This window comes from Bos mutus, chromosome 4 (genome assembly GCF_027580195.1).
Source record: "Bos mutus isolate GX-2022 chromosome 4, NWIPB_WYAK_1.1, whole genome shotgun sequence".
In the NCBI taxonomy this organism is placed as follows: domain Eukaryota; kingdom Metazoa; phylum Chordata; class Mammalia; order Artiodactyla; family Bovidae; genus Bos; species Bos mutus.
The window spans coordinates 88,246,476-88,272,311 of NC_091620.1; the positions used below are offsets into that span (position 1 = coordinate 88,246,476).

Below are 25,836 nucleotides of genomic sequence, written 5' to 3' on the forward strand. Positions count from 1 at the left end.
TTAGAAAGCATCAATTCTTCGGCACTCGGACTTCTTTATGGTCCAACTCTCGTATCCAAACATGACTACAGGAAAAACCATAGCTTTGACTATACAGACCTTGATTCACTATATCGTAAAACAGGAACTAACAAACTCACAGGAAAAAAGAGACCAAATTTGTGGTTACCAGAGGATGGGGAAATGGATCAAAGCAGTCAGAAGGTATAAACTTCCAGTTCTAAGATAACTGAGTACTAGGGATGTAATACATGATAAATATAATTAACACTGCTACATGTTATATATGAAAATTGTTAAGACAGTAAATCCTAAGAATCCTCATTGCAAGGAAATTTTTCTTCCTATTTAATTTTACAGCTATACAAGATGATGTTCACTCAACTTATGATAACCTTTTCATGACATATTAAGTCATATTATTATGCTGTACACTTTACATTTATACAGTGCTGTATGTCAATTATATCTCAGCAAAACTGGAAGGAAAAAAGATCATAAATAACCTAACTTTTCACCTTAAGACAATGAAAACAGAGCAAATTAAATCTAAAATAAAGCAAGCAGAAGAAAGAAAATAATAAAAGAAAGAAAATAATAAAAGAGCAGAAACTAATGAATTAGAGAATACAAAAACAGTAAGCAAAGAGAAAACGAATGGAACCAAAAGCTAATTCTTTGAAAAGGTCAACTAAACTTACAGCTGTTAAGGAGATTAACAAAGAAAAAAAAAAAGAGAAGACTCAAATTACTAGAATCAGAAATGAAAAAGGGAACATCACTACCAACCTCACAGAAATAAAAATGATTATATGGGGATACCAAGAACAAGTGTATGCCAATTACTTAAAAACTATCAGATGAACAAATTCTTAGAAATATAAAAAGTACCAAAGCTGACTCAAGAACAAGATACAATTCAAAACAAGTAAACAGGATGAATTAGCAGTCAAAAAAGTATTCACAAGAAAAGCCCAGGATCAGTGAGCTTCACAGGTTCATAAACACTTTTAAAAATTAATACCAGTTCTTCACACTCTTTCAAAAAAAATCAAACTGGAGAGAAGACTTCCCAATGAATATTCTTCCCAGTGAATATCCTTCCAATGAATATCTGGGGCTGACTTCATGTCAATCCCCAAGGAAATCAACTCTGAATATTCAACGGGAGGACTGATGCTGAAGCTCCAAAACTTTGGCCATCGGATGCAAAAAGCTGACTTTTGGAAAGACCCTGATACTGGGACAGACTGAAGGCAAAAAGGAGAAGGTGGCAGCAGAGGACGATCTCTGTTGAGATACTATCACGGGCTCAATGGACATGAATTTGAGCAAACTCCAGGAGATGTGAAGGACAGAGGAGTCTGGCATGCTGCAGTTCACAGGGTCGCAAAGAGTCAGACATGACTTAGTGACTGAACATCACCACAAACTCTTTAAAAAATTAAAACTGGACAAGAAAACTTCCCAACTCATTTCAAGAAGCCAATAATACCCTTGCCAAAACCAAAGACAATATAAAGTGGAGTTGCTCAGTCGAGTCCGACTCTTTGCGACCCCATGGATTGTAGCCTATCAGGCTCCTCTGTCCATGGGATTTTCCAGGCAAGATAAGAAAACCACAAACTGATATCACTCATGGACACAGATGTAAAAATCCCCAACAAAATAGTGAAAAACCAAATCCAGGAACATATAACAGAATTACATAGCATGACCAAGTTGTATTTATCCTGTAAATGCAAAAGTACTTTAACATCTGACAATCAGTTAATGTCATATAATATACTGATATAATAAAAAAACAAAACTACATGATCATCTCAACAGATGAAGAAAAGCATCTGACACAATCAAAAATGCTTTCATACTGGGTGAGCTGGAAGACTCATATGCCCAAATGTTAAAAGTTACCACAAAGCCAAAGTCATCAACACAGTGTGGTATTGGTATAGAGACAGACATACAGCTCACTGAAATAGAACTGAGAGTCTAGAAATAAATCTACATGTCTATGATCAACTGATTTTTGACAAGGGTGCCAAAACTATTCAATGAATGGGGAAGGAATAGTTTTTTAACAAATGGTGTTGGATGAACCCTTACCTAACATCATTTACAAAAATTAACCTCCAAATGGACAAAAGACCTAAATGTAACAACAAAAACTATAAAACTCTTCTAGGAAAACATCAGATTTGAGACAACAGATACAGCAATGGATTCTTAGATATGACACCAAAAGCAGAAGCATCCAAAAACAAGACTGGACTCCACAATTAAACACTTTTCTGCTTCAAAAGATACTAAAAAAGAAAGTGAAAAGACAACTCACAAACTGAAAAAAAAATTATTTCAAATCATATCTCTGATAAAGAACCTGTATCAAGAATATATAAAGAACTACTCATATTATAATTCAATAATAAAAACACAAATAATTAAAATGAGCATGAGATCTTAATAGATAATTCTCTGAAGAAGACACACAGATGGCCAAGAGTACACACACAAAAGCATATGCTACATTATTTGTCATCATGGAAATGCAAATCAAAAACAAAAACTTGTATAAGTATTTGTGTGTGTGCATGCTTAGTTGCTAAGTTGTGTCTGATTCTTTGTGGCCCCAATGACTGTAGCCAGCCAGGCTTCTCTGTCCAGGGGATTTTCCAGGCAAGAATACTGGAGTGGGATGCCATTTCATAACTCCAGGGGATCTTCCTGATCCAGGAATCAAACCTGTGTCTCCTGTACTTCAGGCAGATTCTTTACAGCTGCTGAGCCATTGAGGAAGCCCATACATAACATATATATGTAAGAATATTTATAGCAGCATAATAGCCAACAGATGGAAAAATTCCAAATGTCCACCAACTGATGAATGGATAAGTAAAATCCTGTATTATCTATAAAATGGAATATTATTTTGTTCAGTAAAAAGAATGAAATACTGACATATGCAATAGTACAGATAAACTTTGAAAACACACAAAGTGGATGAAATTAGTCACAAAAACCACATATTATGTGCTTCCCTTTATATAAATGTCTAGAATAGGCAAAACTGTAGACAGAAATTAGTTCAGTGGTTGCCTTGAGCTGGGAGGGATGAGGGAGTGATGGCTAAAAAATACAGAATTTGTTTTCAGGGGAATAAAACTGTTCTAAAATTGTGGTGATGGATGTACAACTCGGTGAATACATTAAAAACCACTGAAATGTACAGCTTAAATGAGTGAATCGTATGGCATGTGAGTTTTATATCAATATAGTTGTTTTAAAATTTTACAAAATAAATGAAAAAAGAAAACCATTAAGAGAAAGTATAAGATACATGGTAAAGAACCACCGAAATCCCATTCCTAGACTAGCTCTGTTCAATTCCTTTCATAACAATATTATATCTCAACTCTTGGGTTACAAAGCTAGTGATGTTCCAACAGTCAAAGCTCTCAGCCAATGGCTTGGTTTTAATGAACATCCTATGTGCCTTCATTACATCTAACTGTTCATTACATGTTAATTATTATTATACTAGCCTGCACAGAGTTGGGTGGTGGCAACAGAGCATTTACCTTCCTTCTCCTTCCCTACAATTAGGACAGGAACAGGCAACTCTTCGAAGCCTCTTGCCAGGCTGCACTTCTTGATCAGAAGCCTGCTGGCCTTGCTGCAAATGCACTTGTGTGAGTTGGTCAGGACTAACAGCACCTATCGTTGCATTAGCAATTCCTCCAACTGCTACAGTTACAGGAGCTATGGTAGCTTGTTGGACTTTCACTCCATCTTGTCCTTGCTGCTGACCTAAAAATGAGAGGGGGAAAAAGAGTATTACAATGTTTTATATTCCTAAAAAAAGGATTAAAAAGACTTCCATATGGACACTTAAAAACTAGGATATTTATTTTAACAGATAATCTGTGTAAAGTACAAAAGCAAAAGTGTTAATGATTTATACTATGTTGATCCCCCTAAAATATAATATTCTAACCTTAGCAGCTCAGGCTGCCTCCATATCTGGTTGATGGGACCATACATAAATCATTAAATCCTCTTGGGGCTTAATTTCTCCATCTATAAAATGAAGACTAATGATCCTTGCAACTTACCTACCTCACAGAACTGTTGTGAGGATCTGGAAGACACTATTTAAGATCCTTGGATGAAAGATATTACATAAATAGAAAGTATTATTATTACCATTTTCACAGTCAGCAACATACCTTATTCACTCCATGAAATCACAAGAGTAAAAAGTAACTGAACAAAGGATTTAGTTTTATGGACATTTCTCATTCCTAAATACTTTAAATTAGGCAAACAATTCTTTATTGATGAGTCTTTTATTTTATTAAGTAGTTATTAACTAAATGCAAAACCATGCATGATTATTAGATTCTGTCACTAAAACCACAGAACAGACGTTTTTCTCTGGTGCTCAAACAAATTGAGCTCATTCCCTTCTTAGGGCCTTTGCACACACTCTCCAGTCTGGGCCAAGATGCCTCTGCACCCAGATCTTTGCTCAATTGACTCCTTAGTAACAGTCTGATCATAGTTCAAATCTCTCCTCTTTAGAAAATGCCCTTCCTGACCACAACATCTAAAATAGTTTCCCCTCAGTCTGTTTCATCATCAAGTTTTGTCTTATTTAAATTATTGTGTCTTTTATTATTTTTTCTGTCTTCACCTCACTCCTGGATGTCACAGGTCACAGGAACAGAAATCCTGCCTGTTATGTTCACTGTTGCATCCTCAGATGTAGAACAGAGCCCAGCACACAGCAGCCACTCAACTGTAGTTGTTGTTCAGTCCCCCAGTTGTGTCCGACTCTTTGTGACCCCATGGACTGCAGCACGCCAGGCCTCTCTGTCCCTGACCGTCTCCCCGAGTTTGCCCAGGTTCCTGTCTATTCCATCAGTGATGCCATCCAGCCATCTCATCCTGTCCTCCCCTTCTACTGCCCTCAATCTTTCCCAGCATCAGGGACTTTTCCAATGAGTCAGCTATTTGCATCAGATGACCAAAATACTAGTCAATTTAACATAAGCCACTCAATAACATAAGCTTAACGAAAAAGAGTTTAAAAGAAGAAAACATTTTAATGCCATTGTGATCATATCACTTCCATGCTCAATAAAACTTTCATTTATTCCCCACTGACCAAAGTCTGCCATTCAAAGGACTCTACCACAGGGACTTGGCTCCTGACTCACTAATTTCCTCCTAATGGCCAAATCCAAAGTGCATCATCTCAATGCACGTAAGACTGCACTGCTGCACATTACACCACTGACCACGCCGTCCTTAAAACTTGGCTGTTGGAGCTAAGTCCCTACATCCTCAGAAGCTTGTCCTCTTTGTTAGCTCTCCCTATCAGCACTTAAACCTAAACTGACATCACATTCTTATCAGATTTACCTATACTCCTTTATTCCTCATTGCCCATTCTCTTCTTAAACTACTGAAATTAGGTGTCTGACCCACTGCTCTACTAAAATGATGACAGAACAAACAATTTCTCTGACGGTAAACCCCAAAATACTCTTCCCTTTGTTCTTATTTCACCACTGGAGCACCTGCAGCTGCTAATCCCACCCTCTTTTTGAAATGCTCTCCTCGTGCTTCTCTGATTCTACTCACCACTGGTGTTCCTCCGACTTCTCTAACCATTTCCACATAATTCCGACTTCTCATTCTAACTTGCTCCTCTCGTTACTTACCCACTTTCATAACTTTTACTACTATCTACAAGCTGATGTCTCCCAAAACTGTACGTTTATGCTCAAATACCTCTCATGAGTATCATAATCTTCTTGTTATCTGCCAGGGAACATTTCCACCCAGATTTTTCAGAGGCAATCTTTCTAGGAATGAGACAGATTATCCCACAAAAATGGTGGTCCAATCTACCATTTTCTCTTGCTTATTACAATAGCTTCCTAATTTCTCTCCTTACCACCACTGTCGTCTATAAGTGCATTCTTAACACAGTTTCCAGAAGAACCATTCATTGTAATAGGAATACTCTGTAATAGTCAAAAAGAATGAAAGAAATCTTTATGTACTAACCCAAATAAACCTCTAAAATATATAGCTGAATTAAAGGAAGTTACTTGATTTTTACATTCAGTTCAGTTGCTCAGTTGTATCCGACTCTTTATTTCCTACACTGATTTTTACACTCACAAATAAATTGGGAAAAGTCTGAAAGGATATATAACAAATTGATTAAGAGTGCTTACTTCTAAAAGGGCATCTAAGATTGGAGTGTAGTTAGCAGGAGTGCTAGTGTTACTTAAACTAGGTGCACTTTTTTTTAAACAAAGAAAATGTTTCCATATATTTCTAACATATTAAAGACTAATTTTAAAAGGAAAAATCCTGCTAGCAATTAACAGACCCAATCTGGAACTTCATTATTGCTTTAATCTGCATTTATTTGATTCCCAATAGAACTGAACATGTTTTTCAAATACATATTGGCCATTTGAATATCCTTTCTGAATTGGGTGTTCCTATCCTTTGCCATTTATCTACTATGGCTTAGTTTTTTTTCTTTTGTGTAGCTCCTTAATAAAGGCTTTGTTTTGCTTAAAATATTTTCTATGATGTATAAAATTTAACCACACACATTAAAAACAAAGGACATAAGGCTTGGTCAAGCCTTGTGAAGTCAGCTATAAATGACACTTTAAAAATCACTGATGCCTTCACAACATTTAAACACAATGGGAACACAAGGGGGAATGTAGAAATGATAAAAGATGAGGTACAACCTTATTGCCCATTTCTTTGGACTGTACTGATTTGATTCTTTTAGTATTTCATACCACCCCTTCAAGGGAAAGAGGGCAGATAATATTTTTGTTTTATAAATGAGAATATAATCTAACTGGTCCTTATTTCTCCTTATGGGAAAAATAATTTGTCAACTTTTGTTTTTTTTTTTACAGTGAGTGATAGGTAACATTACTGTGTAGGTAAAATAGACCTATATTTTTGAAAAATAAAAGAAGTCCCAATTATCTGTAAAAAAAATTAACCCAACTACCAATACACTGAAAATGATCTATTTAATAGCAGTCAATAATTTAATAATAATGAAGCAGGTTCAAAATACTATTTTAAATACATGTGTCTCATAACTATGTTTTTACATATAGTCTAGGATATAAGATTAGCTACTAGAATTAATCAGGAAAAATAAAAATTGTTGATTTCTGTACTATAAAGCTTGCTGTGGAGGGCTAGATGGACTTCTTACTGTTCTGAATAACTTCAAAAAGGTTTCTTAAATCAGCCTATTTTGGCTTATTTTCTCTACAAATTAAACTTACAGTCCATCTAAACAAAAGCCTCTGAAGGAAAGAAGGTATGTCTCCTTACATTGATGCAAATAATTTTCAGCAACTACACTCTGAAACAGGGTTTATAATAATAAAACAGACAAGGCTGTGCATTCCCAAACATAAAAAGATAACCAGGTATGTCTATGGTTGAGGAGGTGGGGTAGAGATGGAGAAAGAAATGGGAAGTGACTGCTATTGTGTCAGGGTTTCTTTATGAGGTTGTGAAAATGTCTAAAATTATATCACGGTGATGGATGTAGTTCTTTGAATACACACACTAAAAGCCACTGAATGTAAACTTTAGATGGCTGTACTACAGGATATATGAATCAAACATCAATAAAGCTGTTAAAAAATTAAAAATTCTAATATTGTTAGTTATAAGTCTCTTTAAACTAGTTGATTCTCACTTGGGGGTATTTTTATCTTACAGGGGATATTTGGTAACGTCAAAAGATATTTTTAGATATCTCTCCCATCAGGAAGCTTCAACATGCCTCTTATCCTTATCCATCAGAAGGCAGAATGAAAACCACAATCACAGAAAACTAACTAAACTGATCACAGCCTTGTCTAACTCAATAAAACTATAAGCCATGCCATGTAGGTCCACCCAAGACAGATGGGTCATGGTGGAGAGTTCTGACAAAATATGGTCCACTGAAGAAGGGAATGGCAAACCACTTCAGTATTCTTGCCTTGCAAACCCCATGAACAGTATGAAAAGGCAAAAAGATATGACACTGAAAGATGAAGGTTGGAAGGTGCCCACTATGCTATTGGAGAAGAGTGGAAAAATAATTCCAGAAAGAATGAAGAGACGGAGCCAAAGTGAAAATAACACCCAGTTGTAGATGTGATTGATGATGGAAGTTAAGTCCAGTGCAGTAAAGACAATATTGCTTAGGAACCTGGAGTGTTACATCCATGAATCAAGGTAAATTGGAAGTGGTCAAACAGGAGATGGCAAGAAAGAACATCAACATTCTAGGCATCAGTAAACTAAAATGGACTGGAATGGGCGAATTTAACTCAGATGACCATTATATCTACTACTGTAGGCAAGGATCCCTTAGAAGAAATGTAGTAGTCCTCACAGTCAATAAGAGTTCAAAATGCAGTAATTGGGTGGAATCTCAAAAATAACAGAATAATATCTGTTGGTTTCCAACAGTATCACAGTAATCCAAGTCTATGCCCCAACCACTAATGCCAAAGAGGCTGAAGTGGTTGAAGGGTTCTATGATGACCTATAAGACCTTATAGAACACCAAAAAAAGGTCCTTTTCATCATAGGGGACTGGAATGCAAAAGCAGGAAGTCAAGAGATACCTGGAGTAATAGGCATATTTGGCCTTGGAGTACGAAATGAAGCAGGGCAAAGGCTAACAGAGTTTTGCCAAGAGCAAAAAAAGTTACGACCAACCTAGACAGCATATTAAAAAGCAGAGACATTGATTTGTCAACAAAGGTCTGTCTCGTCAAGGCTATGGTTTTTCCAGTGGTCATGTATGGATGTGAGAGTTGGACTATAAAGAAAGCTGAGCACCAAAGAATTGATGCTTTTGAACTGTGGTGTTGGAGAAGACTCTTGAGAGCCCCTTGGACTGCAAGGAGATCCAACCAGTCCATCCTAAAGGAGATCAGTCCTGGGTGTTCACTGGAAGGACTGATGTTGAAGCTGAAACTCCAATACTTTGAACACCTGATGCGAAGAGCTGACTCATCTGAAAAGACCCTGATGCTGGGAAAGCTTGAGGGCAGGAGGAGAAGGGGAGAACAGAGGATGAGATGGCTGGACGGCATCACTGACTCAATGGACATGGGTTTGGGTAAACTCTGGGAGTTGGTGATGGACAGGGAGGCCTGGCGTGCTGCAGTTCATGGGGTTGCAAAGAGTCGGACACAACTGAGCAACTAAACTGAACTGACACCAGGAAAAGAAGATTAAGAGTATTCTAGTAACTGGAAAGATTTATCTCTTAGCGTATACTTGAAACCAAAACAAAACAGTATTTGAGTTTATAAGTCAGTCTCCTGTGTATCCTAAGTTTACACATCAAATTCTCTAGAATCAGAACCTGAAAACCCTCCTGAAATTGCAAAGCTATAAGCTACGTCATAGATCTATTTTTCTATCAAAGAACACTTTAGGAAGTCCTACCCTAAAAGAGGAAAACTACTAAACCATCTTAAATAATTATATATACATACTTCAGTAATTCATTAATAATAAATACATTTGTCTTTAACTGTTAGTTATTTCTATGTATCCTGTCCCTTATCTAGACTAACAGGACCACTCTTTCAACTCCTTGTCTGTATAAGGAAACGTTTATGCTGTAGAAACCTTTCCCAGTAAGCAAGCAACTGACCCCAGAAGGAACTGAGTATTTTCTTTAAACAGAATCTATTTCTTTAAGAAAAATTCTCATTTTCCCTCATTCCACTCATTCTTTATTGAACCATACTAATTTAAGAGGGTGGTGGAAAAAGTCAAAGGAAAACTGGACTACTTCTATATGGAATGTTAATAGTTTTTAAAGATGTAAAACTTTTTTCAGTTCTTCAGAGGTAACAGAGTCACTACAGGTAGGCCTGAACTGATAGGATCTCTATCACTAACTTTATCCCACGTTAGGCTCTCACCTCCTGAAAACAAAACGTTTTAGTCTTAATAACTTGAAAAACCTGCAATTGGAAACCTTTGAGGATGGGAAAAAGAATGCACAATCAAATCTGAGTTTCGGGAAAACTCTGGAATGTCAAGTATGTGACAGAGAAGCTAGAGGCAGAGAAGCCAGTTAAGAAGAACCTATTTTACCTTCTAGATGATGAGGTCCTGAAAATGAATAGAACATAGAAAGAACTCAATATAAGAAAAATAATTATAAAATATAAAAACTTATATATACAAAATATAAAATATTATTAAAAATAGTAACAAAAAATGGTTGCTATCACTTAGTGAAAACTCTCCTGTGCTCTAAAGTGTTAGTCGCTCAGTTGTGTCCGACTCTTTGCAACCCCATGGACTGTATCCTGCCAGACTCCTCCATCCATGGGATTTTCCAGGCAAGAATATTGGAGTGGGCTGCCATTTCCTTCTCCAAGGGATCTTCCCGAGCCAGGGATCGAACCCAGGTCTCCCACATTGCAGGCAGACTCTTTACCAACTGAGCCACTAGGGAAGCCTAAGCACTGTGCTCTCTCTAAGTGCTGTGCAAACCACTTTATATTTATTATCTCATTAAAATAACATGATTATTACCATTTTACAGATGTGGACATCATACCCAGAAAAACACTTGAGTGGCATCTAGGTGGTAAAACCAAAATGTGAATCAAAGTCTGTCTAATTCCAAAGTTCAGGCATAAAGCTACAAACCTTAGTGATTTTAGCCAGACTACATCACTACAAACTCTGGCTAAGATCAGGTCAGTCCTTAAGAATCCTGGTCTGGGTCACAAATAAGAGAATGAGCCCATCAACTGAGATAAAGGAATCAAGGAGGGAAGCAGGTCAGGAAAGTAAAATCAGTTCTATGCTCGAAGTATCTCCTACAAGCAGAACCTCAGCTCCAACTCTATCATCAATCAGAACTGCTTTCCAAGTCAAGTTCCATATGCCTCTTCTCTCATCAATTAACCTGCCGTTTTCACTCCCCCAATTGTGAACTTCATCCTCATCTTCACCTTGTTTTCTAGTAATCTGACTGGAAACACACTGGAAAATTCAGCAACCTCTTCTGGCTTCATTTGGCATCCTTTGCCAATTATCTCTTGCTTCTTCGAACTTGTCATGTCTGTTGGTAATTCCCGTCAGAAATACCTCTGAAAACAATCTGGTGTTTTCTACTGCCTCAGAAATCATCTTCTCTTCTCTCTCTCCAGGCTTTTCCTCTCCACTAGTTCTATATTTCTAGTGAACCAATCTCCTTGAAATCAGATTAGTCTTCTCCCATCCAAGTCCATACTGTGCAACCTGAAATGTGTATTTGACCACGATATTCTTCTTAAGGTCCCCTGAAAGCTCCTCCAAGCTTTTAAATGCTGTATCATGACAAGGGAAGAATCTCCATGTCCTGGAATTTGCCACCATGACTACTGCACATAAACTCTTGGTATGAACACATGAAAAACCACCTGTGATTTCCTGATCACATCATGCTATTACATGACTCTGACCTTTTGCCTGGAATATCCTTTCTTTGCTAACCTGGCTAATTTTTTGTCATCCTATATCACTTCCTTGAGAAACATTTCTTGCAAATTCTCTCGTTGGATTATACAGTACATTATCTGCAGGGGATGCTCCACAATAAGAAAAGATACTGCAAGGAGGAGCCCAAGCACTGCAACAAAGAGTAGCCCCTGCTCACCGCAATTAAAAGCATGAGCAGCAATGAAGACCGAGCACGGCCAAAATAAAAAAGTTTTAAAACTTTCAAACACAAAATCCAATGAACTTATATCAACACTCACTCTCCAAGTCATCTTTTCAATATTCAACATTCTGAGATTCCTCTTAGTTGCTGACATACAATCTTGTCCTCTTCCTATCTCCCTGACTGATCTCACTTCTCGACTCAACTCTCTTCTTTGTCCCCAGAAGACTGAGTGTAACCCTAAGGCTAGTTCTCATTCTACTGCACTTCAAACTCAAAACTGTTTCCCTCATCAATCTCACATACTGCCATAACTTCAACTACCATCTCTATGTGGAAGACTCTCCTCAAATTCAGAATGACAACTATGATCCCTCTTCTCAGATCCAACCTCCAAATATAAACTGGACATCTCCAACGGAATACTGTACTTTTAACAACCTTAACAATTAACAAAACTCAAGTTCATCACTTTGTTTTTCTCAACGTCACTTTCTTTTAATGGTACAATCATTTTCATGGTCACCTGGGCTCAAACTCTTAAGAATTACCTTAAACTTATTATTTATTCTCTATATTCATGCATTACATCCTGTCAATTGTTCTCTTCAAGTCTCTTGAATCACATTTTACACCCAAGTTCAGATCTCCCATCACTGATATCAGAACTAACTATATGGTCCCAAAATTGGCTTTCCAGTTTTTCCAGTATCTGCTAGATAATAAAACTAAAATAACTCTTCATAAATGAAACTTCCTCTATCCCTCCAAAAATTAACACATTCACACACTGTTTCAGTGATTTGTCCCCAGTCAGACTTTGGTCTGACATTCTCAGTCTATAACCAAACTTCTACCAATCCTGCCAAGTGCACCTTCTACCATTTTCCTCAAAATCTCCACTAAAAGGCTTTACCAATTTTGTCTTAAATAGGTAAATTACATTTCCACTTCTTCTCTTCTGCCCCGGATGTTTCTTTGGCCAATAATGCATTCCTTCTTACTTCACACTTTTGGGAGGACTTTCCCTTCCTTCAAGAAACAGTTCAAGGTTCCTAGGCTTCAGTTCAGTTCAGTTCAGTTGCTCAGTTGTGTCTGACTCTTTGTGACCCCATGGACTGCAGCACACCAGGCCTCCTTGTCTTCATCAACTTCCGGAGTTTACCCAAACTCATATTCATTAAGTCGGTGATGCCATCCAATTATCTCATCCTCGGTTGTCCCCTTCTTCTCCTGCCTTCAAATATTCCCAGCATCAGGGTCTTTTCAGATGAGTCAGCTCGTCCCATAACGTGGCCGAAGTACTGGAGTTTCAGCTTCAACATCAGTCCTTCCAGTGAACACCCAGGACTGATCTCCTTTAGGATGGACTGGTTGGATCTCCTTGCAGTCCAAGGGACTCTCAAGAGTGTACTCCAGTACCACAGTTTGAAAGCATCAATTCTTTGGTGCTCAGCTTTTTTTATAGTCCAACTCTCACATCCATACATGACTACTGGAAAAGCCATAGCTTTGACTAGACAGACTTTTGTTGGCAAAGTAAGTCTCTGCTTTTTAATATGCTGTCTAGGTTGGTCATAGCTGTTCTTCCAAAGAGTAAGCGTTTTTTAATTTCATGGCTGCAGTCACCATCTGCAGTGATTTTGGAGCCCCCCAAAATAAAGTCAGCCACTGTTTTCCCATCTATTTGCCATGAAGTGCTGGAACCAGATGCCATGATCTTTGTTTTCTGAATGTTGAGCTTTAAGCCAACTTTTTCACTCTCCACTTTCACTTTCATCAAGAGGCTCTTTAGTTCTTCTTCACTTTCTGCCATAGGGTGGTATCATCTGCATATCTGAGGTTATTGATATTTCTCCTGGCAATCTTGATTCCAGCTTGTGCTTTTTCCAGCCCAGCGTTTCTCATGATGTACTCTGCACAGAAGTTAAATAAGCAGGGTAACAATATACAGCCTTGACGTACTCCTTTTCCTATTTGGAACCAGTCTGTTGTTCCATGTCCAGTTCTAACTGTTGCTTCCTGACCTGCATACAGATTTCTCAAGAGGCAGGTCAGGTGGTCTGGTATTCCCATCTCTTGAAGAATTTTCCACAGTTTGTGGTGATCCACACACTCAAAGGCTTTGGCATAGTCAATAAAGCAGAAATAGATGTTTTTCTGGAACTCTCTTGCTTTTTCAATGATCCAGTGGATGTTGGTGATTTGATCTCTGGTTCCTCTGCCTTTTCTAAAGCCAGCTCGAACATCTGGAAGTTCACGGTTCACGTATTGTTGAAGCCTGGCTTGGAGAATTTTGAGCATTACTTTACTAGCGTGTGAGATGAGTGCAATTGTGTGGGAGTTAGAGCATTCTTTGGCTTTGCCTTTCTTTGGGATTGGAATGAAAACGGACCTTTTCCAGTCCTGTGGCCACTACTGTTTTCCAAATTTGCTGGCATATTGAGTGCAGCACTTTCACAGCATCATCTTTCAGGATTTGAAATAGCTCAACTGGAATTCCATCACCTCCACTAGCTTTGTTCATAGTGATGCTTCCTAAGGCCCACATGACCTCACATTCCAGGATGTCTGGCTCTAGGTGAATGATCACATCATCGTGATTATCTGGGTCGTGAAGATTTTTTTGTACAGTTCTTCTGTGTATTCTTGCCACCTCTTCTTCTTATCTTTTGCTTCTGTTAGGTCCATACCATTTCTGTCCTTTACTGTGCCCACCTTTGCATGAAAACTTTCCTTGGAAAACCTTTATTTCCATCTTGTCTCTCAGTGACATCCTCCAACTTTTAATTTCAATGTAACACCTCTCATCATTTAGCTTACTTTTACTATGTGCCACTATGTATTATTTCTATGCACCATCTATAATTTTAATAAATATTCTGTCTCCTCATAAAACAGAAGCTTTTTCTGAAGGCAGGGACTATGTCTTTTACCATCTTTGATGTTCTAGGAATTTAGCCCTGTGGCTACACTTAGTAGGAACTTAAGGACTACTCACACAAAAGAGATGTAGTTGAGAGATAATAATAAGGAAAAGAGAAATCAACAACCAGGAATGCTAACAACTCAGTGATAGGAAACAGGAAAAAAAAGTAATCTGACATGAGAGTGCAGAACATGTGCAAAGGCAATCACAGAATCAGGGATTGGCGCTGGTGTGCCAATTCAATGCACTGGCATCTGAACACAGCAAAATTTTGTAACAATGATCATCAAATTATGGAATTTTTCTGTTTTATAGGCAGTTTACCCAAACAAGCAATAAACAGGTATTAATAAAATATAAGGTTTGGATTTTAATTATCTTCCCCCACCAATGATATGTATTTTAATAAAATGTGGTATGTTAAAGCAAACTAGCCTGTGTAGAGTTGGTATGGATTCCTAAAACTTTAGAATGGCAAGTCTTTAAAAAAAAAGTTTTTTTTCCTTATTGGCTGTGCTAGGTCTTAGTTGTGCCAAGTGAGATCCAGTTCTTGGACAATGAATTGAACCTGAGGCCCCTGTGAGGGCAGCATGGAGTCTTAGCCACTGTACTACTAGGAAAGTCCCTTGAATGAGAGCCTTAAATGCACTGAAGTTTACAGTTGACCTGTCCAGGCTGGGAAATACAGAAGTGGCACTCAGTGCTACGAGGGTACAGTATGCTCTGTCAGTTCCTAGGCTCATGGCTTAAAATAGTTGTGTAGTTCAGGGCCAAAAGAGGCTAGGCCAGCACTGTTAGGCTGTCACGAATCAGCCTAATCCCATATAGACAGCTATTCTAAGATTTATCTCTAATAGGAAACTGAGCAACCAGGAAAGACTAGCTGTCTACTTCCAAGTATACATAAACCTGCCACAAATTTTCTCTAAAACCATAGAGAGGATCATTCTAACCATGTAAGAGCCATCCTACATCCTCTGAAATGTAATCCAGCCCCATCTTCAGTTGAGGGCAATTCTGTACTAGTCACCTCTTTTCACTTCCAATTAAGATGAGATGAATATGAGCACACCTTCGGAGGAGTAGGGGGAGAATTTTTAAAACTATATTGACTTTCTTGAACTGAAATAACATTTGGCATATTTGTGGGGGAATTAGAACATAGGCAAAGAAAAGATTCTGTTCACTTATAAAAATTCAGAGTATGATTAACTTGAAAACTCATTTACAGAAATAAACCTTAAAAGACAGAACTGTTTGCTCATTTGATGGAAGAGACTAACTTAAATAATTTAAAGATGTGTGCAGACAAGGAAATGAATGAGCTCCACTGTAAAATTATAATCAAAGCCTAATTCTTAACAACTGATCTCTACATTTCCTCTTCAAAATAGTTCTAAGAATTAAGTTTATATTGTCCTTTTAATTTCTTCACCACAATAAAGCTCCAAAAGGCCATGCATGAATTTATAAGATACCTGTATTTCATTTAAATATTCACAGCTAAGGTGTATCAAGATAATTTCTACACTTAACCATGATATACAGAAATAACTATGAAATAAATTATATAAAGTTAAAGAAAGAACTAATTTTAAAAAACCCAGTGGATTTCATATTCCTATCCCCTTTGTCACATTAGGGAGTTTAATTATTATTTTCTATTTCTACTCTGCTGTCCCTTGGAAAAATTCAACGTGCTTTATCAGCTTGGGCAGATAATGATCTATTCATTACTAAGGAATACTCCTGACTGCTTACTTCTGATTTTGAAAAGGAAAGGAACATGCAAGTGTTCTTATTTCTAGACCTAGTAAATCCTCTAAAAACAAAGACAGCTTGGAACCAAAACTGCATTTAGTTATATTCTTCCAAAGGCCACTAGTAGTTTTGTATCACTTAAAATTTTTAGTTTTAATTAATAAACAAAGAATTATGAGTGAATTTAATATCCTAAACAACAAAGTGTAAAATTTGGCCAGATTTATCTTATCTGGACTATGGCTGTCCAACGTTTATCTCACATTTCAGTACAAAAAGGAACTATAATACTAAAACACAAGAAAAAACTGTTTAAGGTAACTTTTATTAGCAATTACAATAAATACAAAACTCAATATAGAATGTCATTAAATAAAATCAAAAGATTTTACAGCAATACAGAATGAGATTTTCACACTACCATGACATAATAAAGTATTTTATTCAGTTAACAAAAAAGGCAAAGCATTCTAAAAGGTGAAATCCAAAGTTTCTATAAGCTTATTTTTATTACAGTTAAAATGAGTATCAGTCCTTGAAACAGTTGACAGATTTTGAAAAATGACCACATACTATATAAAAAACAGAATCAAGTATTTTAAATACAATTAAAAAAAAAAACAGAGCTGCATCTACTGAGTCAAATATTTATTAAGCACCAACTATAAGCAGGGACTTCTCTGGTGACTCAATGGTAAAGAATCTGTCTGCAAAGCAGATATGAGTTTGATCCTTCAGTCAGGAAGATTCCCTAGAGAAGGAAATGGCTATCTACTCCAATTTTCTTGCCTGGAAAATCACATGGACAGAGGAGCCTGGCAGGCTACAGTACTTGGGGGTTGCAAAGAGTCAGTCAGACACTACTGAGCGACTAACAGTAAGTGGACATCTCAGGCTGTAACTATATGCAAGGCACTGTCTATGCACAGAGGAGGAAGCAAAGATAACCAGGTTACTGTTAGAAGCAGTACAGGGAACCATTACTTAGCTCCAACTTACAGCCACATTTTCAATTACAAAAGCTGAATGCTACAGCAATAACAGCGTTTCAGAACCTCTAGCAGATCAGGTGCAAGAGCTGGCAAGAAAAAAGGAGATGGGAAATCTGGTATGAAGTGGGAAAAAAATTTAAGTCCACGAGTTCCCCAAATGTATCAGGTTATTATTCAATATCATTCCTCCATGATTTAAGGTTGCAGTATATAGATGTTGCTAAGTGCTTTATTCTATGATCAAAAAATTTAATATTTCTTACTTTAGAAAATAGGATCCCTGGGGAGCAGCTGACATGCAATTCTAGAACAATCTGACAGGTGCGTGTGTGCTAAGTCACTTCAGTCGTGTCCGACTCTTTGCGACCCCGTGAAATATAGCCCACCAGGTTTCTTTGTCCATGGGATTCTCCTGGCAAGAATAGTGAATGGTTTGCCATTTCCTTCTCCAATCTGACAGGTAGTTAATACATAAAAACTTCTGAAGGGCAGAGGTTTAAATCCTCCCTCAATAAGTTGTGCCCTATTTAATCATTTACATTATTACAAATGCATTTCTTTAGTTTAAGCTAAATTTTTCCTTTCAATCTAATTACATCACATTTAGTTCAGTTTACTGAGGAAATGGAGAACTACCACTACTGTCCGTATGGAGGACCAACTTAAAGCCACCTCTCCTTTCTAATCCTAAAGACACTACCAGAGAATTACTAGAGCTCATCAATTAATTCAGTAAGGTTGCAGGATATAAAATTAATACACAGAAATCGCTTGTATTTCTACACACTAACAATGAGAGATCAAAAAGAGAAATTAAGGAAACCACCCCACTTAACACTGCATCAAAAAGAATAAAATCATAGGAATAAACTTACCTAAAGACACAAAAGACCTGTACTTTGAAATCTGTTAGACACTGATGAAAGAAATCGAAGATACCACAAACAGATAATGACATATCATGTTCTTGGATTGGAAGAATCAGTACTGTCAAAATGTCAAAACTATACTACCTGAGGCAATCTATAGATTCAATGCAATCCCTATCAAATCAAATGGCATTTTTTCACAGAACTAAAACAAAAAATTGTAAAATTTGTATGGAAACACAGAAGACTCCAAACAGCTAAAGCAGTCCTGAGAAAGAACAACAAAGCTGGAGGACTTCAAACTATATTACAAAACTACAGTCATCAAAACAGTATGATATTTTCACCAAACACACAGAGATCAATGGAACAGGATAGAGCACCCAGAAATAAACCCATTCACTAACAGTCAACTAATCGGCAACAAAGGAGGCAAGACTATAAAAGGGAGAAAAGACAGTCTGTTCTGTAAGTGGTGCTGGGAAAACTGGACAGCTACAAGTAAAGAATGAAAGTAGAACATTCTGTTAACACCATACACAAAAATAAACCAAACATCGATTAAAGACTGGATATTATAAAACTCTTAGAGGGAAACACAGGCAGGACACTTTTTGATATCAATTGCAGCAATATCTTTTGGGATTTACTTCCTAAAGAAAATAAAAACAAAAATAAGCAAATGGACCCAAACTAAACCTCAAAGCTGTTGAACAGCAAAGTAAACCATAAACAAAATGAAAAGACAATCCACAGAATGGGAGAAAATATTTGCAAATGAAATGACCAACAAGTGATTAATCTCCAAAATATACAAAGAGCTCATGTACCTCAATATCAAAACAAAACAAACAGCCCAATAAGACCTATATATAGAAAACTATAAAACACTGGTGAAAGAAATCAAAGAGGACTCTAATAGATGGAGAAATATACCATGTTCATGGATCAGAAGAATCAATATAGTGAAAATAAGTATACTACCCAAAGCAATCTACAGATTCAATGCAATCCCTATCAAGCTACCAACGGTATTTTTCACAGAGCTAGAACAAATAATTTCACAATTGGTATGGAAATACAAAAAAGCCCTGAATAGCCAAAGCAATCTTGAGAAAGAAGAATGGAACTGGAGAAATCAACCTGCCTGACTGCAGGCTCTATTACAAAGCCACAGTCATCAAGACAGTATGGTACTGGCACAAAGACAGAAATACAGATCAGTGGAACAAAATAGAAAGCCCAGAGATAAACCCATGACCTATGGACAGCTTATCTTTGACAAAGGAGGCAAGAATATACAATGGAGAAGACAATCTCTTTACCAAGTGGTGCTGGGAAAACTGCTCAACCACTTGTAAAAGAATGAAACTAGAACACTTTCTAACACCATACACAAAATAAACTCAAAATGGATTAAAGATCTAAACATAAGACCAGAAACTATAAAACTCTTAGAGGAGAACATAGGCAAAACACTCTCCAACATACATCACAGCAGGATCCTCTAATGACCCACCTCCCAGAATATTGGAAATAAAAGCAAAAATAAACAAATGGAATCTAATTAAACTTAAAAGCTTCTGCACAACAAAAGAAACTATAAGCAAGGTGAAAAGACAGGCTTCAGAATGGGAGAAAATAATAGTAAATGAAGCAACTGACAAAAAACTAATCTCAAAAATATACAAGCAACTCCTACAGCTCAATTCCAGAAAAATAAACGACTCAATCAAAAAAAATGGGCCAAAGAACTAAGACATTTCTCCAAAGAAGACATACAGATGGCTAACAAACACATGAAAAGATGCTTAACATCACTCATTATCAGAGAAATGCAAATCAAAACCACAATCAGGTACCATTTCACACCAGTCAGAATGGCTGCGATCCAAAAGTCTACAAGTAATAAATGCTGGAGAGGATGTGGAGAAAAGGGAACCCTCTTACACTGCTGGTGGGAATGCAAACTAGTATAGCCACTATGGAGAACAGTGTGGAGATTCCTTAAAAAACTGGAAATGGAACTGCCATATGACCCAGCAATCCCACTGCTGGGCATACACACCGAGGAAACCAGAATTGAAAGAGACACGTGTACCCCAATGTTCATCGCAGCACTGTTTCTAATAGCCAGGACGTGGAAGTAACCTAGATGTCCATCAGCAGAGGAATGGATAAGAAAGCTGTGTTACATATACACAATGAAGTACTACTCAGCCATTAAAAAGAATACATTTGAATCAGTTCTAATGAGGTGGATCAAACTGGAGCCTATTATACAGAGTGAAGTAAGCCAGAAAGAAAAACACCAATACAGTATACTAACACATATATATGGAATTTAGAAAGATGGTAACAATAACCCTGTATGTGAGACAGCAAAAGAGACAAGAGATGTATAGAACAGTCTTTTGGACTCGGTGGAGGTGGGGGATGATTTGGGAGAATGGCATTGAAACATGTATAATATCATATAAGAAAAGAATCGCCAGTCCAAGTTTGATGCAGGATACAGGATGCTTGGGGCTGGTGCACTGGGATGACCCATAGGGATGGTATGGGGAGGGAGGTGGGAGGGGGGTTCAGGATTGGGAACACGTGTACACCCGTGGCGGATTCATGTTGATGTATGGCAAAACCAATACAATATTGTAAAGTAATTAGCCTCTAATTAAAACAAATAAATTTAAATTTTAAAAAAATGGGCAGAAGATCTAAACAGACATTTTTCCAAAAAAGACATACAGATGACCAAAAGGCACATGAAAAGATGCTCAACATGCTAATTGTTAGATGCAAACCAAAACTACAAGGAGGTTATCACCTCGCACCAGTCAGAATGCCCATCATTAAAGAGTCTACAAATAGTAAATGCTGTAGAGGGTACAGAGAAAAGGGAACCATCCTACACTGTTGGTGAGAATCTAAAAGTGGTACCATCATTATGGAAAACAGTTATGGAGGTGGTTCCTTACAAAGCTAAACATAAAACTATCCAGTAATTCCACTCTTGGGCATATATTTGCAGAAGATCACAATTTGAAATTATACATGCACCTCAATATTCACTGCAGCACTATATATATTACAATAACCAAAACATGGAAGAAACCTACATGTCCATCAACAGAGGAATGGATAAGAAAGATGTGGTTAAATACATCACACACACACACACACACACACGCACACACAATGGAATATTAGAAAAAGTAATGAAATTTTGCCATTTGCAGCAACATGGCTGGACCTGGAAATTATCATACTAGGCAAAGTAAAAAAAAAATATCATTTACATGTTTACAAAACAGAAAAAGACTCACAGACTTCAAAAACAACCTTATTACCAAAGGGGAAAGGTAGGGGAAGGAATAAATTAGGAGTTTGGTATTAATATATGTAGGCTTCCCTAGTGGCTCAGAAGGTAAAGAACATGCCTACAATGCAGAAGACCCAGGTTCAATCCCTGGGTAGGGAAGATCCCCTGGAGAAGGAAATGGCAACCCACGCTAGTATTCTTGCCTGGAGAATCCCATGGATGGAGGAGCCTGGCAACTACTGTCCATGGAATTGCAAAGTGTCAGACACAACTGAGTGACTAATACTTTTCTCTTTCACATTAACATATACACACCACTATATATAAAATAGATAACAAGAACCTACTGTATAACATAGGGAATTCTATTCAATATTCCATAATAAACTACATGGGAAAAGAATCTGAAAAACAATGGATATATGTGTGTATATAACCTAATAACTTTGCTGTACACCTAAAACTAACACAACATTGTGGATGAAGCATACTCTTAATACAAAGTAAAAATTAAATTAAAAAAAAAACACCTCCTTTCTATTTCAAATGTGAAAAAGCCAAACTTGATTCAATATTTACATCAAGACCCAGCAATACAGAACACTGCAGAAAGCTATTTCACCCCACATCTTGTATATTTACCTCTTGCCTGGTTAGCCAAGGTGGCGGGGGGTGGGGGGTGGGACTTAGAACACTCACCAAAACTTCTAACTCATTTTTTGTCCATTATAAATTTACTGATGTCACAATTTCTCCTCATATTATCTCAGTTCATGAAATGATTATTTGGCCCAGTCAAATTTGTCATAAAAGTATAAATACTTTAGAAAAATGTTTACAACAATGTATCTAGCACAACAGCTGTTTCAAGTTTCTAAGTCTGACGATCTTAACAAAAAGTAAGACAAGAGAAGAGGAACTCTGATACAGAATGAGTGAATTTTAGACACAAATATCTGGATTCTAGAATTTAAAACAGTTTATGAAGTAAAATTGATATTTTACTTCATAAACTGTTATAAATTTTTTCATTTAGCAGAACTAAAATTGAATAACTATATTCAATTTTAGTTCTGCTAAATGAAAAAATTGTAACAATTCGAACTATTACTTAGCAACCAAACCACTGCCTCTTGGGACAGGAGAAAATAAAATTAACTTTAAGACCTTATTCCTTTGAGAAAGGGAAGAAGCAAGAAAAACTTGCCAACAATTTTCTTCCTAATAAAAATGCTTATGACACCTGCATTAGTCTATTTAAGCCTCAGGGAGTTAGACATGGGTTATCCTGACTTTGCCAGTAACTAAAGATGTGATTTGGGTAAATTTACATATCCCTTTGGGTCTTAGTTTTTCCTCTTATAAACAAAAAGATGATCTGTAAAGGTCACTTACATATCAGAATTTCTGTAATCTTCCAATATGGTTAAAAAAATTTTTTTATACACATGAACATATGTATATATCCACCTGCACACATACATATCTTGATACCAGTCCGAATCTCTGTTTTAGTTAGTTCTAAAGAAAACTTTAAAACTTTGTATTAAATACTATTTCTTGGTAATCAGACTTGTAGCGTTAAGAATTAAAAAAAATAAATCATTAGTTTATTTTTATAGAACTATTTTCAAATATAATTTATAAATAGAAAATTCAAGGTATAGTCAGACGAGAAGACTGTCATTGAAAAGACAGTTACTCAGTTACCAAGAGAAAGGGGCACACCATGCACCAGAAGGCCACACAGGGAAGCCCAGAGTGGGTGAGGAGGCAGAGGGACAGAGAGGAAATGTGGACAAGGGCCTTTATTGTGGTTTCCACAAAAAGGAAAAGGTGTGAGTTAGGAGAAACAGAGGCAGGGGAACAGGCTTGGGATTGGCCAGTTTGAATAATTTCAAATGGCTCTGGGGCATAAGGGCTGTCCTTTATTGTGTGGTACCTGGCCCTGTGACTAGAGTAGGTAGACAGTAGCCTGAAGCATGAGGGCCACAAAGATTGTGGTTGGTTGGGAGTAGGCTCTGCAGTGGTTTGTATTTGAAAAGCACACTCAAGGTGGAGTTGCTTTCTATCTCCAGGAACTTCTTAACCCTGGAAAGGGCAGTTCCTTCAGGATCAGTGAGGCCCCAGATGTCAAAGCATCAAAAAACAGAAAATAAAACCCACAGTTTACACAACCCACTTAAGCTAACAGAGCAGTCTCACTTCTTTCTGGCTGCTGCTAAGTTGCTTCAGTCGTGTCCGACTCTGTGCGATCCCAGAGATGGCAGCCCACCAGGCTTCCCCGTCCCTGGGATTCTCCAGGCAAGAACATTGGAGTGGGTTGCCATTTCCTTCTCCAATGCATGAAAGTGAAAAGTGAAAGTGAAGTCGCTTAGTTGTGGCCGACTCTTAGTGACCCCATGGACTGCAGCCTACCAGGCTCCTCGGTCTATGGTATCCTCCAGGCAAGACTACTGGAGTGGGGTGCCATTGACTTCTCTGTCACTTCTTTCTACTGGGTATTTATTGAATACTTACTGTATTACCAGAACTGTGGTTTATGGTGCAGAAACAAAAATGAACATGTAATAGAAAATGAGACTGCAAAATGCTAAACACATACATATTGATTTAGAAGAAAAGCATTAAGGATAAATTTATAATAATAATTCACATCCAAATTTTTGGTATTTACCAAATATTTTGTGACAAATACAAATGTTTTGGTATTTACCAAACATTTTTACATGTTACTGCATTTAATTCTCAGAAAAACCCAGTGTAGTAAGCATTTTGTTATCTTCATTTTACAGGTGATTACAACTATGGCTTAAGAATGCTAAAAGCCATCCTTTAGCATTGTCATGTCACAGACAATACCTGGCAGACCAGGGTACTGAGGGCAGGTCTTGACTCCTGTCTGTTTCACCTGCACCACATCTCCTTCATTTTAAGTTAAACCTATAGTATTCTTATGCAGAAAGGAATAGTTAACTATGCCTAAACAATGAGGATTGACTGCTCGATGGCCTTTACTATAACAACTGGGCTAACATACTGAAAAGCATGTAGGATTCTTAAGAACATAAAATAAATAAATAAATAAATAAATCTTTTACTAGTGGTGCTTTTAAGTCATATTTAAAGGTACAATTTTTTTTTTTTTAACTTTGGTATAATAGCTGAGTGCCAGACTTTCTACAACCTTTAAAGACTTGATTACTGATTACCAAAACAACTCTTTAGTTTCTCAGTAATCATGTGGAATATAAACTTTTAAAAGTGTTTCTACAAATTCAAATTAACTTTTTACCAAATGAAATCCAAGCAAATATTATATTAAAATTTTTTAAATGCATTTGTTTTAAAAATCCTGTCTCGTTATATATTATTTAATTTTAAAAATCCCTCATAGAAGTCATTCTACAAATGCATCCTGACATCAGCACAACCCACCATTTAAAGAAGCACTTTCTTCCCAAGGTAGCATCTGGATTCTAAATTAAACTCCCCTTTACTACCCTAGTGGCTCAGACGGTAAAGCATCTGCCTACAATGCGGGAAGACCCAGGTTCGATCCCTGGGTTAGGAAGATCCTCTGGAGAAGGAAATGGCAACCCACTCTAGTACTCTCGCCTGGAAAATCCCATGGACAAAGGAGCGTGGTAGGCTACAGTCCATGGGGTCGCGAAGAGTCGGACACGATTGAGCGACTTCACTCACTTGCCAATAGTTGTGAGGCTGAAAATGGAGTTCTTCCTACTTTAATATCCCAAGCAGAAAATTCTAAAGTTCAAGCAGATGAAAATACAAGTGGTCCTGTGAGATCTCTTTGTGGACTACAAATCAGATGTCATATTCTTCACCTTCTAGCATAAGAAGTAAGACATTTTCTCCTTTGAAACTGAGACAAAAAAGATCCACCTAATTCTTCTACTTTTAAATTTGTAGATTTTACACTATTTTCCATGGGGCAGGCTGACTAGAAACCTAAGGCATGAGGTGCTAAGGTAATAAAACAGTCAGGTCTGTCGGGATGGTTACTGTAAAGTTAGAAATCAGGAAGGGAGCAAAAACGACAGTAAAATCTCTGGCTTGAACATCAGGAACTAGTTTCTGAAAGGTTAGGAGGTAACACCACCTAAGAGGGTTCTCACCAGTATTTATTCTCACAAGGCTATCTTGCTGCTTGTCAGCTATTGAGAAGCTCAGGTCCAGGCAAGCACACTTCCTGTCTT

General features: G+C 37.2%; 1 protein-coding gene across 1 annotated transcript in view; it reads right to left on the reverse strand.

Moving 5' to 3' along the window:
* Positions 1-25,836, reverse strand: part of SP4 (Sp4 transcription factor) — an 82,271-nt gene that overhangs the window by 35,588 nt on the left and 20,847 nt on the right. Inside the window, exon 4 of the mRNA XM_070369753.1 lies at positions 3,579-3,807. Coding sequence (XP_070225854.1) covers positions 3,579-3,807 — 229 coding nt within the window. The remainder of the gene's footprint in view (positions 1-3,578; positions 3,808-25,836) is intronic.